Source organism: Gouania willdenowi, chromosome 10, assembly GCF_900634775.1.
Source record: "Gouania willdenowi chromosome 10, fGouWil2.1, whole genome shotgun sequence".
NCBI classification, from domain to species: domain Eukaryota; kingdom Metazoa; phylum Chordata; class Actinopteri; order Blenniiformes; family Gobiesocidae; genus Gouania; species Gouania willdenowi.
In genome coordinates, this window is record NC_041053.1 from 28794112 (window position 1) to 28808017 (window position 13906).

General features: G+C 37.9%; 1 protein-coding gene across 5 annotated transcripts in view; it reads left to right on the forward strand.

Annotated features, from left to right (window-relative positions):
• Window positions 1-244: 244 nt before the first annotated feature.
• The window catches only part of mcf2a (MCF.2 cell line derived transforming sequence a), a 33554-nt gene continuing 19892 nt past the window's right edge, over window positions 245-13906 (forward strand). For 4 of the 5 annotated variants that reach the window (XR_003674934.1, XR_003674935.1, XR_003674936.1 and 1 more), the window contains exons 1-8: window positions 245-734; window positions 6533-6601; window positions 6687-6801; window positions 7185-7275; window positions 11279-11398; window positions 13083-13199; window positions 13327-13476; window positions 13554-13669. Coding sequence is in view for 2 of the 5 variants with exons in the window: in XM_028459444.1 (XP_028315245.1) it covers window positions 620-734; window positions 6533-6601; window positions 6687-6801; window positions 7185-7275; window positions 11279-11398; window positions 13083-13199; window positions 13327-13476; window positions 13554-13669 (893 nt within the window). In the remaining 3 variants the exon portion in view is untranslated. Of the gene's footprint in view, window positions 735-6532; window positions 6602-6686; window positions 6802-7184; window positions 7276-8874; window positions 9004-11278; window positions 11399-13082; window positions 13200-13326; window positions 13477-13553; window positions 13670-13906 lie in introns of those variants that run through there. The other variant, XM_028459445.1, reaches the window with a different exon arrangement.

The following is a 13906-nucleotide window of genomic DNA, read 5'->3' on the forward strand; positions in this document are numbered from 1 at the left end:
ATCATTTTTCTGGAGGCAAATATCCCTGGGGTCAGATTGACCCCAAGCGTGAAACTCGTGAGTAATATTTGAGGGTAACAGGAGGGTTGAACGATATATTTGTGTGTGTTAGTCAGAGGAAAGGAGAGGGACATGTTAGTGTAAATAATAATTCACTGTTGATTCTTAAGCCCCTCGCTGAAGGAAAAGCAGGCAAAAGATTCATGAAGGGAGTGTGAAGTGGGGAGAGAAGTTGGGAGGGATTTGGCAACATGACAGGACTGCTGCACAGTGCAGAGCTGACGCATTACAGCTGAGAGGGAGAGGAGGGGACAGATGGAGCTGTGTTTGTTTAGCAGCCTGGGCTAGAACAGGAGGAAAGCCACATCACACCCTGAGCTCTACAGAAGGATAACAAGCTGCTGTTTTTCTAGACACTTTTCCCACTTTTTCTGCTCATTCACAGCCAGGACATCCAGGAGGAGGATCACCCTGGGGGTATTGTCCCAAACAGGTCCCCTAGCTGCAGATTGTGTTAACCCCCACCATGAAGCAGGGTCTCAAAACAGCCTGTGAGGAGGCCTGGGCTACTGAAAGCTGTCGTCTCTAAAGGCTGATCCTGAGTCACAGACTGAAGGGAATGGGCCCGGCCTCATTGCAGGAGGAGAGAGAGTCTGGGAAAAGATCCAAGGAGGAGATGGAGAGCTATCGATGCCTTCTGCAGGCCGGCTCTCAGCTGGAGAGGACTCTGCAGCGTGAGTACAAGATGCTGACACACTTCAGCTTCACAACCAGGCCTTTACATGTAAAGTCATAATCCAGCACACACGGAAAACAGCTGTTCATTTATTCTGAACGACAACATTCACAAACTGTAACTGGAGGACTGCAGCGCTGCATGTCTTTAGTTTAATTAATATTTGACTTCCTACAGCTCTGCTCCTGTCAGTTATGTTAAGCCTCCACAGATAGCTTTTCCCATAGTGATGATTTGTGGCCTCACTATCAGATCATTAGTGACAGAAGCAGAAAGCATGTGGACTAAGTATGTTGTGATGTTTCCTTACAATTAGGTTGCACTATTTGTTGACAGTTGCAGTGTTTTCAAAGATGCCTTTCAGTCTTAATATTAAAGCTTTGTCCCATAAAAAGGAAAGGAATGACTTTGGCAGCCCAAAGGGTTTTCCTTTATTTATCATCTTTACAACAGTGATTGTATGATCTGACGGCCACATTGTAATTTCAGCATTTCAGATAATGACCAATCTGATCATTAATTCAGGAATGAACAAAGGGTTTTGTGTCTTTTTTACCTTCCTTTTTTGTATATTTTAGTACATTTTTTGTACATTTTGTGTATTTTTGTTGTCATTTTGTGAGTTTTTTCTGTAATGTTTGTTTTTTTGGAGAAATGTGTTTTTTGTTGTTTTGCGTGTATTTTGTGTGCTTGTATTGTCATTTTTTGATGACATTTTGTGTATTATTATTGTTTTGTTGAGTCATTTTGTGTATTTTTGTTGTCATTTTGTGTGCTTTTCTGTTATTTTGTCCCTTTATTTTGGGTTTTGTGTGTTTTTTATGGTTGTTTTGTATTTTTACCTTCCATTTTTGTATATAATCTTGTTTTGTGTGCTTTTAGAGTCGTTTTTAGTGTATTTTTGTTGTCACTTTGTGAATTTTTCTGTATTGTATGTTTCTTGGAGAGATTTTGTGGGTTTTTTTTGTTGTTTCGCGTGCTATTGGAGTCATTTTCTCTGTTTCGGGAGTCATTTTAGTGTGTGTTTTTTGTCGTCTTGTGTGTTGCTGGAGATATTTTGTGCACTTTTATTGTCATTTTGTGTAGTTTTGAAGCCATTTTTGTGTATTTTTTTTTATTGGTTTGTACTTTTTCAGAGTCATTTTTTTTGCATTGTTGTTGTCATTTTGTGTGTTTTCTGAATTATTTTGTAGGTTTACTTTGGGGACTGCACAAAATTAGATCAAGGGCCACCAATTGCCTATATCTGCTCTACCTGCTAAGGAGAATGGGGCTGAAAAAGAGGCAGTTGAGAAAATCAGATGTGCTAAAAATGACATTTATTCCCATCTGAACAAAACTGGAACCTTGCACTTTGGGTTTGGCCTGACTACTGTATTGATACACTGCTTTATCAAACATTAATCGTGATTTTTCCATTTAAAAGAACATTATTTGGGCAAGCCTCACCCTTTTCCTTTCCTTTTATCAAAGAAACCCATGCTTGGCATCAGATTGCATAAGTGACTTATTCTTCTGTGAGTCTTTAAAGAATGTCAGGATTTCAAAATGAGCAGTTTACACAATACTAATGTAACTGTTGCCCTGGTAGCATAGATCCAAGCAGCTTCCATCATGTGCCTTTCCTTTGAAGTATTACAAGCTTTTAGTGCCTAACAAGTGAGTTTTAGGAAAATAAGAATCCATTCCACACAACTTCACCCTAATCAGAAAATTATATAATATAAATAAAAAATATGGATGAAATAAAAATGTTGTACAGTTTCTTAGATGATACCATTATCATTTATGTGTGGGGGAGGAAAATAGGCCTACACATAATGTTTTCAGCATGAGTATGAATGGCTAAACTCAGGTTTTCATGCTTTACCAAAGCTGACCCATAGCTTTCATTTTTCTGTGCGGTTGTAGACATTTTCCTTTTCCATCAGGCAGAGCCTCCCACCAGCGTAATCCCTTCAGCCCGTAAAGCTTCATTTCCCAAATATCTCATGACCTAAAAGCAGCAGTGAAGGGTGTCGGCCTCTGTGCACTATGAATGTGTTTGTATGTGTGCATGAGGGGATTTCTGGCTCAGTTTAGGGATTACAGTCTGTGTTTGGGATGCAAACAGGACACTAGAATGCAGCACTTTCCAGCTTTTATACTATTTAATTTATTTTGATGTTTAGTTAACAGTCATTCTAAAAGACTATTTTTTTATTTTTTGTATTCTGGTCCAAGATGTGCTTTGATAATAAGTGTTTATACATGAGTATCTTAAACTTAAAGCTGCTCATCTACTATAAATATCAACTAGAGCTTGGCAGTATATCAACATTCAAGATATATCAAGTTTTCTACTTTGGTGATGTAGAAAATTACGATATCGCCTATATCAATATATATATATATGGAGTATATATAACCCTCACACATTCTGTCCCCTATTGGAGAAAAACTCCAAAGTGTCACATGCATTAATTTATATATATATATATGTTTTTGTAACAATGACATTGTGCAATAATCATTTGTACTAGAGTTAGCAAAAAGCTAATTTACATCTGCAGTCCCTGGGCAGGTAAACAAGAAAATACAAGGTAGAAATACAAGGTAAAAAAACAGGACAGTTCATAGTAAAAATTCACAGACAGGATAAAATACATATAAAACAGCATGATTAAGTTATAAGTGCAATCAATAACACAACTTTTATGAATAATAATGCAGTCTAAATAACAGTATTATGAACCCGCGCTCACTCGTTTAGCGCAGACCTTCAAAAACAGCCGATTGGATCCATACGTCTCCACGGAGACACTCTTCAAAAACGGAAATGGTTTTCGGAAGTCTGTTTGTGTGTGTGTGTGTGTGTGTGTGTGTGTGTGTACACGATCGTACGCTGATGACATCACTGTTGATGACATCATCAGTGTCTAAAACAATGTTTTAACAGGAGTTCCACAGTGTGGATGGGAAATAATGGGATATAAATATATTTATATCTATATATTTTCAGAACATCATCAAAATTGAATCGGCAGTTCCTTGACCCCTTATCATCATTTCCTGAAAAATTCATCAAAATCTGTTCATACCTTTTTAAATACAAACAAACACACACACACACACACACACACACACACACACACACACACACACACACACACACACACACACACACACACACACACACACACACACACACACACACACACACACACATACACACACACACACAAACAAACTGACCAACATACTTCCGAAAACAGTTTTTGTTTTTGAAAGTAATAAATATGTAATCCATGCAATACAGTAGGATAGGATACATTAACATTTAACACGGTTAAAACACTTTTTACCTCCTTCCAATAAGCATCTGCCATTGCTGGTAACCAGCAACCCTCCAGTCACAAGCATGCAGCAGCTCAAGCACAGACACTATTTGATTTCTTCATTTCTTCTCATTTCATTGTCTACTGATCACAAAAGTTAGATTTATTTCAGTAAGTGGGTCAGATGTGACCAAGCACAATGCTTTAATAAATAGCCAGTCTATATAATCAGATCTGTGGTGATGATTATCACTGTTTATACAACAAAGGTTAAACTTCCTGTTGTCAGATGAGTTCATAGGTTGGATTTCAACTCTTTTAAATACCAGAAAATCTCTATTTCCATTCACACGCACCAACCATCAGGGATGGGATCAGTTGTAATTGTAATTGCGTAATTGGTAATTAATTAAATGACCTGTTATCATAAGAGATGCTAACAGAGGAAGGTTATGTTTTATGGGTTTAGGCTCAGTAATTGTGATTAATTGTGAGTGAACTTTAGTAATTAAGAACGTAATTGTGATCAACTTTCAGGAGGAAAACATTAATTGCAATTTTTGTTTTAATTGGGGAAAAAATGCCTGGCAACGTAATTATAACTGAGTTGCAATTGAACAAGGATAACTGAATATGTAATTGTAATTGAAAAATGTAATTGACCCCAACCCTGGTGACAACACATTAAGGTTGCAGATGAATGAGAGTTTAAACTAAATAATGCAAGAAAAAAAAACAACACAGAGGAAACAGTTTTGTTTTTTAACCATCACTAAAAATATCAGAGGATGTGCAAAGAATTTCAGTTGTTTAAGAATCGAAGAGGTTGTTTTTTATTGTTGTGCTTTTTTTGAAAGACTTTTGCTTGTCGGTGTGTATAAGTTCCATGAGTCATGGGGCAGTTTGAAGTCAGGTGGGTTCAGTTTTGCACCACTGACTACTTTAAATAAGTGCAGAATAAAATATGTTTACTTCTTTCTCTGGATTTTTATTGGTGTTACAGTGAATGTTTGCATTTACATGCCCTAAACACACCTGGTCATGTACTGTCCCATACTCCTGTCCGTCCTTTGTTTTTAAGTCTGTTGTTTTGCTGTAACTGTGACTTTGCACCTACTTGTTTGAGATCACTCCCAGCCTCCATGTACGTTAAGGTGATTATATAACCAGGACGGAAACTTTATCCTGCTTCTTTGCTTGTACAGGCCAGACTCTTGTCCCTCTCTGGCTCAGCCTGGAAGGGATCCTCTCTGTTACAGATAAACATCAAATATTCAGCACGTAAAAGAGGAGCTGATTACCTGCTCCAAGGCAGCCCAAAGGACTGATGGAAAAACAAACCCTTCTTTGTCCCTTCACTCTCCGTTGAACCCACCTTTTTTTAAATGTGTTTTTCCATGTCTCAATTCTTTTTGTTAAGTAATATTCTCATCATTTGGAATATTAAGTATTATATTCTCAGTTAAAAAAAAAAAAAAAAAAACAACTTAGCAAATGCACACTCTCTTATCCATTTGTTTGTATGGTGAACATTTTTCATGTTCTGATCGTCTTTGTCTTTGTAAGCAAATCATAAAGGTAAAATATCCTATTGTTCACCAAAAATCAAATTACTGTTCCGCTATAAATGTGCAAATACAATAATGCAGTGCAAGGGGAAATTTAAAAATTATAGTATTTGTGACTAATTACTATTTAATTTAGAAAAATGTTGAAATAATTGATGGGAAAAAAATGGAATAATCTAAGGAAAAATGCAGGATTTTGGTATAATTTCAGTTGTTTTGACAATTTAAAAGAAAAAAAAAATAATGTAATAGTATTTTTCAACATTGGGTTCGTGATCCCATGTGGGGTCACCTGGAATTAAAATGGGATTGGCATGCTACTTTTATGTAGAGTTGAAACAAGTCAGACCGACTAATGGATTAAAACACCACACACAATCTCAAACTATATGCTACACTTTCTCAAGTATAAATCTAGTTCAAATAAAATGCAGTACAAAAAAATATCTGAGCTGGCACATCTTGTCACTTTGTGCACTAACCCTGGCTACTCTGTACTTGTAACACAGTAATATAACAAATTCTCATTATTGTGAAAAAATGTCTTTGGAGTCGCCAAAAAAGGATCATCTAAAAATGTGGTGTTTTTTATTTGTAAATGTCAGTGTTATGTTATAATGAAGTTGCGTGTTTTCACTCTATATTTTACTGTATATTTCTTGTAATTTGTGTAATTAATTTTGTTTTAGGGTGACAATTGAACATTCTGTCCAGGAGCTACAAATGAAAAATTGTCTTTTGGCTAAATCTGGTATATTTTTAGTATTTATTTGAATGTCCCTGTTAAATAAACCAGTAAATGAAATGTTCATACTATATGCACACTGTTAGTCATTCACTTTGCTCAGGTATTTGTATAAGTTCTATTTCTCTGAAGAAGCTGTTTGAACTTCTCCGCCCGCCTTTTTTAGAGGTGGCTGTGCCGGTCAGTATGAAGGAGGTCGGAGGTTACATACAGAAACAAGTGGCTTATCTATCAGGTAAAGACACGTTTTAGTGCTCCTCCTTGTGGTTTTTCTTACCTAATAAATAAAGGCCCACACTAGTGCTTTCTTTCCCCCCCAGGAGGGCGTGGAGAAGACTCCAGCGTCATCGTCACGCTCCCAGAATGCTCTGCTTTCAGTGACATCCCCGATGAAGCTTTAACCAAAGTGTTTACCTACCTCACCGTCATACCTCGGTGTGTCCTCGCTCAGCAGTCTCTCTCTCTCTCTCTCTCTCTCTCTCTCTGCAGTGCACCAAAAGCTCATTGTTTATAGTCTGAGCACAGCTGGCCTCCTCATCTCAGGATCAGCTGTCCTTCTGATGTCCTCTGATGTCCAAACCTTAGTGTCCTACATGTTGGATTAGATAAGCTTTATATGCTCCATCAACGAACAACAACAAGTCTCATGATTTGTCTTTTATTTCCCTCCCGTGGCAGTCAAGGTGTCATAATGAGGTTATTTATAACCTCCTTATGTTATGTTACTATGTTATTTATAACCACATTATGACAGCTTGACAAACCTATAACTGCATTTGTCACTCAGAATTGTACAAGTGTGTGTTTATTGTTTGCAGAACGAGGCAACCTGGCGTCAAATTCATCATTATTTTAGACCGAAGACTGGACACATGGGCCTCCATCAAAACTGCACTTGCCAGAATAGCCGTAAGTTTAACTTTTTTCATGTTACTTTTATTTGAAGCTGAGGTATTGTGCAGGGCAAAAAGCTTTTGTCTATACACCTACAGTTAACCTTATACTGGACAAGTATAAATACAAGTGGTCATGTTATTTATTATTTTCCTCATTAGAGCACATGAAACATTGCCTGGAAACACTGTGATCCTGATTGATTTGCATTAATGTTTAAATTCATCTATATATCTAATACATCACACAAACGCATTGATTTCAAACAGGGGACATAAGACTCATAATGGGACCATAAATAGAAGAAAAAATAACTAAAATAAATGATAACATAAACAGTCTATAACAAAACACCTTAATCCTTATCCCTGACATTATGCGTGAGCCTTTTTATCTAAAGCTTTAAATAATTCACCAAGACAGTGTGTAGTTGGAAGCATTTGTTTGTTTTGACAAACATGGCATGGATACTTTCTACACAGAAACATTGTGTGTAGTTTGCATGTTCTCCCTGTACTTGCATTGTTTTTCAATGTTAATGCTAATTGGAGTAGATCATTTGTCCATGGAGTGAATGTGTGTGTGAATGTGATGCTATTGCTATGTGCTGAGGTCAGCAAAGATAGGCACAGGTGTGCGTAATGCAAAATGAACGAGTAGCTAATCAACACATTGGAGCAAATATTTTAACTGCTCAAAATATGAATTTAGATTTAGATTTGTAATAAAGCATGAAACAGAGCATTCAGGGTTTGAGATACATTAGCAAAACACTCAATCACCTTTGAACACTGTGGATGTCAGGACAGGTGACTGCTATACAGAAGAGCATTAGGGCCAATTTTGCTGGAGACAATAATTTTGGGCAAATCAAGATTAAAGTCGGAATGTCGAGATTAAAGTTGAAATGTCAGCACTAAAAATGTCAGCACTCAAGATGTTGGGACGAAAAGATGTCGGTTCTGAAGATGTCGGTTCTGAAGATGTCGGTTCTGAAGATGTCGGTTCTAAAGATGTGGGTTCTGAAGATGTGGGTTCTGAAGATGTCGGTTCTGAAGATGTCGGTTCTAAAGATGTCGGTTCTGAAGATGTCGGTACAAAAGATGTCGGTACCAAAGATGTCGGTACTAAAATTGACGGGACCTAATATGTTCAGACCTAATAAGTCGGGACAAAAAATGTCGGTACGACAGATGTCGGACTAAAATCCAAATTTCGGGCCATTTCACCATATCACAGCAAGAACTTCCACTTTAATCTCGAAATTTTCACTTTAATCTTGACATTTCGACTTTATTCTTAATTTACCCAAAATTATTTGTTCCATCAAAATTGGCCGTAATCCGCTTCCATAGACTACAGTGGGTGCTTAAATACAAGTTTAATGTTCAATAATTGTTGTTAGTCATGAAATCTTGAGCAGCACAACTGACTGAATCGGACCAAAGAGTTTTGTTGCCTCAAAGCTGATTGGTGCATTGAGGTTGTGTCTCTTTGCACAAAGCTGTAAAAGAATGAGTAAGCAAAAATATGAGGATGAGGATGAGGAGGAGGAGGAGGAGGAGGGGGTGATGCTGCAGAGCGCTGCCATCCTCAGCCTGAGAAGCAGAAGCAGAAACAGCAGCAGCATTGCTGCAGCTGCTCTGCACCGAGTGCTTTGGGTGGGACCTGAAACCATCGGGCATGGCTTCTGATACAGATGGCTTCTATCGGAAAGTATCGCCGAGGATCCGGCGGAGCCCGGTAACGAGCTGCAGGCGTGTGTGTGGAGTTTAGGGCAAGTTAGTGTAGTTGGCAGTGGAGCTGCATTGCGGGCACAGCTGCTGCTCAGTGCTTAGTCATTCACTGCTTAGGTCAGAGGGATGGATTCAAACTGCAGTGCACTGTGTGCCTTTGGAGAGGAAAGATTCAACTAAACACACGTGTCAAATATGCAGCCCGCAGGCCAAAAGTGGCCCGTCTGAGGGTGTGATCTGGCCTGTGGTTTGTGATGTAATTTAATCAGTAATACTGTTTGCTGGCTGAGAATTGTATTTCATGTTTAGTGTTAAATGTCGAGCAAAATGTCATTACTCTTTAAAACTTTTTTAGTTTTTTAAATGATGTTAGGCTATTTCATGTTCATAATTACATATAATCTATCCAGGCAATATTAAATTAAATGCTCACAGCAAAGAAATGGCACTCATACATAATACTAAACTACCGTAATAAAACAATGTTTGAAAATGTTTGGATTTAAGTGTAATCTAATGGCATAAAGAGAATCTTCAAACTTAATGTTTTTTTTTCTTAATCTAAATATATGCAAAGGTAATTGTATGCTGTATTGGATCTCAAAATTTGGATTGTGGTTGTGCTTTGCTTTGCTTTAAAAAGTGATTTTGAAACTAAAATAATTTGTTCCAGCAAGATTAATTTTGTCTTCTTGTTGAATAGCATGTGAAGTTAAGGTTTTGTTTATTCAGACAAGGTTTTTCAGGAAGTTTTATCTCCTTTTTTAAGACAAAATGAATCTATTACACAGAAGGCAAGTGAAACTTCAAAGGAAGCATCAAAGGCGATCAGCAGAACTCCTCTGTCAGTTGACTGGCAGTTGACAGTCGAAACATGTCAGGAGATTAAAAAAAAAAATCTTGAAAAACCTTGTCTGAATAAACACAACCTTAAGTCAACATAAAATAATTTGGTTTGTTATGGCTTGTGTTTGTTGGTGAATTTGATAACGGTACTGTGACCCAATTTGATCAAAGCTGGCTGTAGGTTCTAATGTAAGCAAGTGATAAAACACAAGCAGTTCTCGTCACCACTTCTGTTTCTATTAGTTTCTGGAGCAAATAAATGAAGAGTAACTTCCATTGTTGACCTTGAATGACCAGCAGATGAAAAGTGCATTACATTATGTGAGTGTAAACATTGAAGTCACTTGGTATAATTATCACAAATACAGTTTGTCCATTAGTTGTGCTGTCTGTAACTACATTGTAACTAATACTCCAGTATTAGGTAGCATATTCATAAAACCCACTGTTTTTACATTAAAGGTGCAGTCCGTAACTTTCAGATCCCTCCCTCCCCGCTGCTCTTTTGCCCTGCCTCCAAAGTTCCTCCCTCAGAGGAGCTAACAAGCTAACGTTTGCCCGACAGCAACATCACAGTAATATAACATGCTCTGTTAAAAGCATATTACTGCAACGCTTCTCTCTCTCAATGTGCACACACCAATCTATCAGCAGCAGCAGCAAAACAAAAACAGTGTCACTCACAGCAGCCCACATGTAGGCTGCAGTGATGGCAGCGCGTACACAAACAACACATGCACTACAGAGTTCTAGTGTAACAATTACAAACATAATGTAAATCAAGCAGCAGTAATTACCTTTCAAGCAGAAAAGTCATCAATTACATCTTCTACTCCTCCAGACCGTACATTGTAAAAAAAAGACGGCGCTCCAGGCACTACCTTGCTGTGAGCATTGCTGTGTTTTGGCCACGGCGGAAAGGTGCGGGGACTGTGAGCAACAGCTGTCAGACAGTCCATCAAACACAATCCTGGCTCTGATTGGTTCTTTTTGCTCGGTCCCAGTGCGTTCTGGCAGTCTGCCAAAGGCTGCAGGCGCAGCAGGGGGGGCTCAATGAGTCTGTTTTTTTTTTTACACAAACTACTAGTTTCATGTAAGGCTTTCCTTACATAGTGACAGCTTTAGTAAATATGACAAAAAGTCACTTTTATAAGAGTTGCAGACTGCACCTTCAATGTGAAGCTCATTAGAATATATATTGTGTTCAGAAGTAGTGGACTTTCAACCGTGCCCTCTAAAATAAGTAATATGTAGTCTAGAGCTACATGATGAGATTATAGATAACAATAGACTGGGTAGATTCTACACTGAGAAATATGTAAACCCTTCCGAGTGGGTTAGCCTCAGTCTTCTCATTGTACGGTATCATGAATTCTGCTTCCCTATTAGCATTAGCATTAGCATCATAGCTGTCAATCTTCTCCTCCCACACGAAGGCCTCCTTCCCAGGAAACCTACATCTGGTTCTGGTGCTCCGACCCACCAGCTTCTTCCACCGCACCGTCACAGACATCGGCTTTCGCTTCAGCCAGGAGGACTTCATGCTTAAGATGCCAGTAAGGCAGCTCCTCCTCAGTTTCCATTACCATACCAACATGTCTAACATCACAGGAAGGTACAAGTCACTCCTAATAGAACCCTGAACTGTGTGGGAAACATGTTTTTAATAGAACACGACTGCAAACGGTACTAAAATACTTAATGCTGTTATTACTTTGAGTGGAGAAGTATTACGAGAGGGACATTAGATTGTGCAACATGATATCACAATACTAAAACATGGTGGGCCGAAAACCAAAATGAGAAAACCAAGGCCGAAAACCGAAACACCGAAAGAAATTATTACGGTATGTACTATGTATTATTAGTACCCTTGTATTTATGGGTTGAAATTTGTACTAACCTCACTAAAATTAAAACATCGCAATCACATAAATTATATCAGTGGTTCCCAATCTTTTTTGTCCCATGTACTCCCTTTGCATCAAATCATGTGTACCCCCTCTTCATATCGTAAGTACCGTCTCCATAATTTCATATGCTTTTTTATATGTGGAACAACGGGCTCTCGTCAACCCCTAAATGTGTCTCAAAGATTGGTTTCCTAGGGCTTAATCTACAAATTCAAAGCAATGTGTGCAACATGTAATCTATTTAAAAAAGAATATATCATGCAACTTATGTGATTACTTCAATAGTAAATAAATAGGGTCTCCTTTGTAAAATGTAGCTAATTATTGTCTCCTATTGCCAGAAGTGTGATAAAATGGCCTCTACAGCATAAAATAATCCTGTTTTAATAAATTACAAGAAAATATATTCATTTATTGAGCAATATTACTGGTAGTTTGTGGTGAATTTCCTTTAAAAAAAAAAAAAAAAAGCCTAAAAAGGAACTAGGAACATTTCCCAACAGTTTTTAATTATTTGTTAAATCTGTCTCAGTACCCCCTGCAATGTGCTTATGTACCCCTAGGGGTACACGTACCCCAGTTTGGGAACCACTGAATTATAATAATGCTTCAAAGAAGAAATCAATAAAAAAAAAATATGAAAATACAGATTAAAAATAACATATCTTGTGCATGCTGCTTTAATCCTATCCAAGTAATGATCTTTATAAAGCAAGCGCGTTGACTGTAGTTTTTGCTCGCGTCTTTACAACATCCGGTTTCGGTCGGATTGTTCCTTTGAGAAAAAGTGTTAGTATCTTTAATCTGGGCTGTGTAGACGGTTCTAGTTTGATTTAAAAAAAAAAATAAAAGATAAACTTATTTTGCACGGTTCATGCACAGAAAGGAATATTCTTTTGAGGAATGTCATGATGATGACATTAATTTATTTTAATTTTATACTGGCATTTATTTTCAGTCTCTGTTTTTGCACTTCAAATAGGAAAAAACTATGTTGATTTTATATATTTTTTTCACTTCAGTTATAAAGGTCATACTCGGAGTATATGTAAGAATCCCCAGAGTTAGTCAAATAAAAGCAGGGTTATTTTTCAAACTGTTTTTTAGTTTATTTTTATTTATTTTTTTTATTGTGAGCCTAGTATCGTATATATTTTCTTGTCTCTGCAAATGTACATATCATCCTACCCTTAGTTTTAGTACATTGAGCAGATCTGTTTTTTTAAAAGTATATATCTTGTGCTGTAAATTCTGTATTCTTTCTCTTGATACCACTCGGAGAGCTCTCACATAATGAGTGTGTGTGTGTGTGTGTGTGTGTGTTCAGGTGGTGTTGCTGAGCTCTGTCACAGACCTGCTGCGCTACATTGATGAAAACCAGCTAACGTCAGAGTTTGGAGGCACACTTGACTACTGCCACAGTGATTGGATTGTCCTGCGAACGGTAGGCTGAAGATTCTGCAACGGAGTGGAAATAACAAGTAGACAATCAGTTCACGACAGGTTGAGGTTCTATTAGAGGTGAAATTTAGTTGCCACACAATGTCTGTGTGTTTGTTTTTGCCCTACAGGCCATTGAAAGCTTTGCTGTGACAGTCAAAGACATTGCACAGATGCTGCAGGCTTTTGGCACCGAGCTGGCTGAAACCGAGCTGCTTGATGATGGTAAAACCATCGAGTATCTCCTCGAGTCTCACACTGACAAGTACAATAAGCTGAAGGTGATTTCAGGGTTTCATTTTCACCTCACACGCTTTAATACGTTGGGTTAATACATTTATGACTCTGTTACTGGAAGGAGGCGATCAGATCCGTGTCAAAGGAGGGTCGCCATCTTCTCTCTAGCCTTGACTCGACTTCAAAGGGAGACGACCCCCAGTGGGATGTGAAGCTAGACTGGGAGACAGTGCAGCGGTGAGAGATTGATTATTGACTTCTGACATTATCAACAGTCTCCCCTATTTGTTAGAGCAGGGGTGTCAAACTCATTTTAGTTCAGGGGCCAAATAAAGACCAGATTGATCTAAATTGGGCCACAGATTTTAGGGTTTTAAGAGCAAATTCAACGTTACTGTGCCCTAGTTTGCACTTCTAAGTATAAATTACATATAATATATGAGACCGACAGTATCCAAGCATTAAGTGACCTTA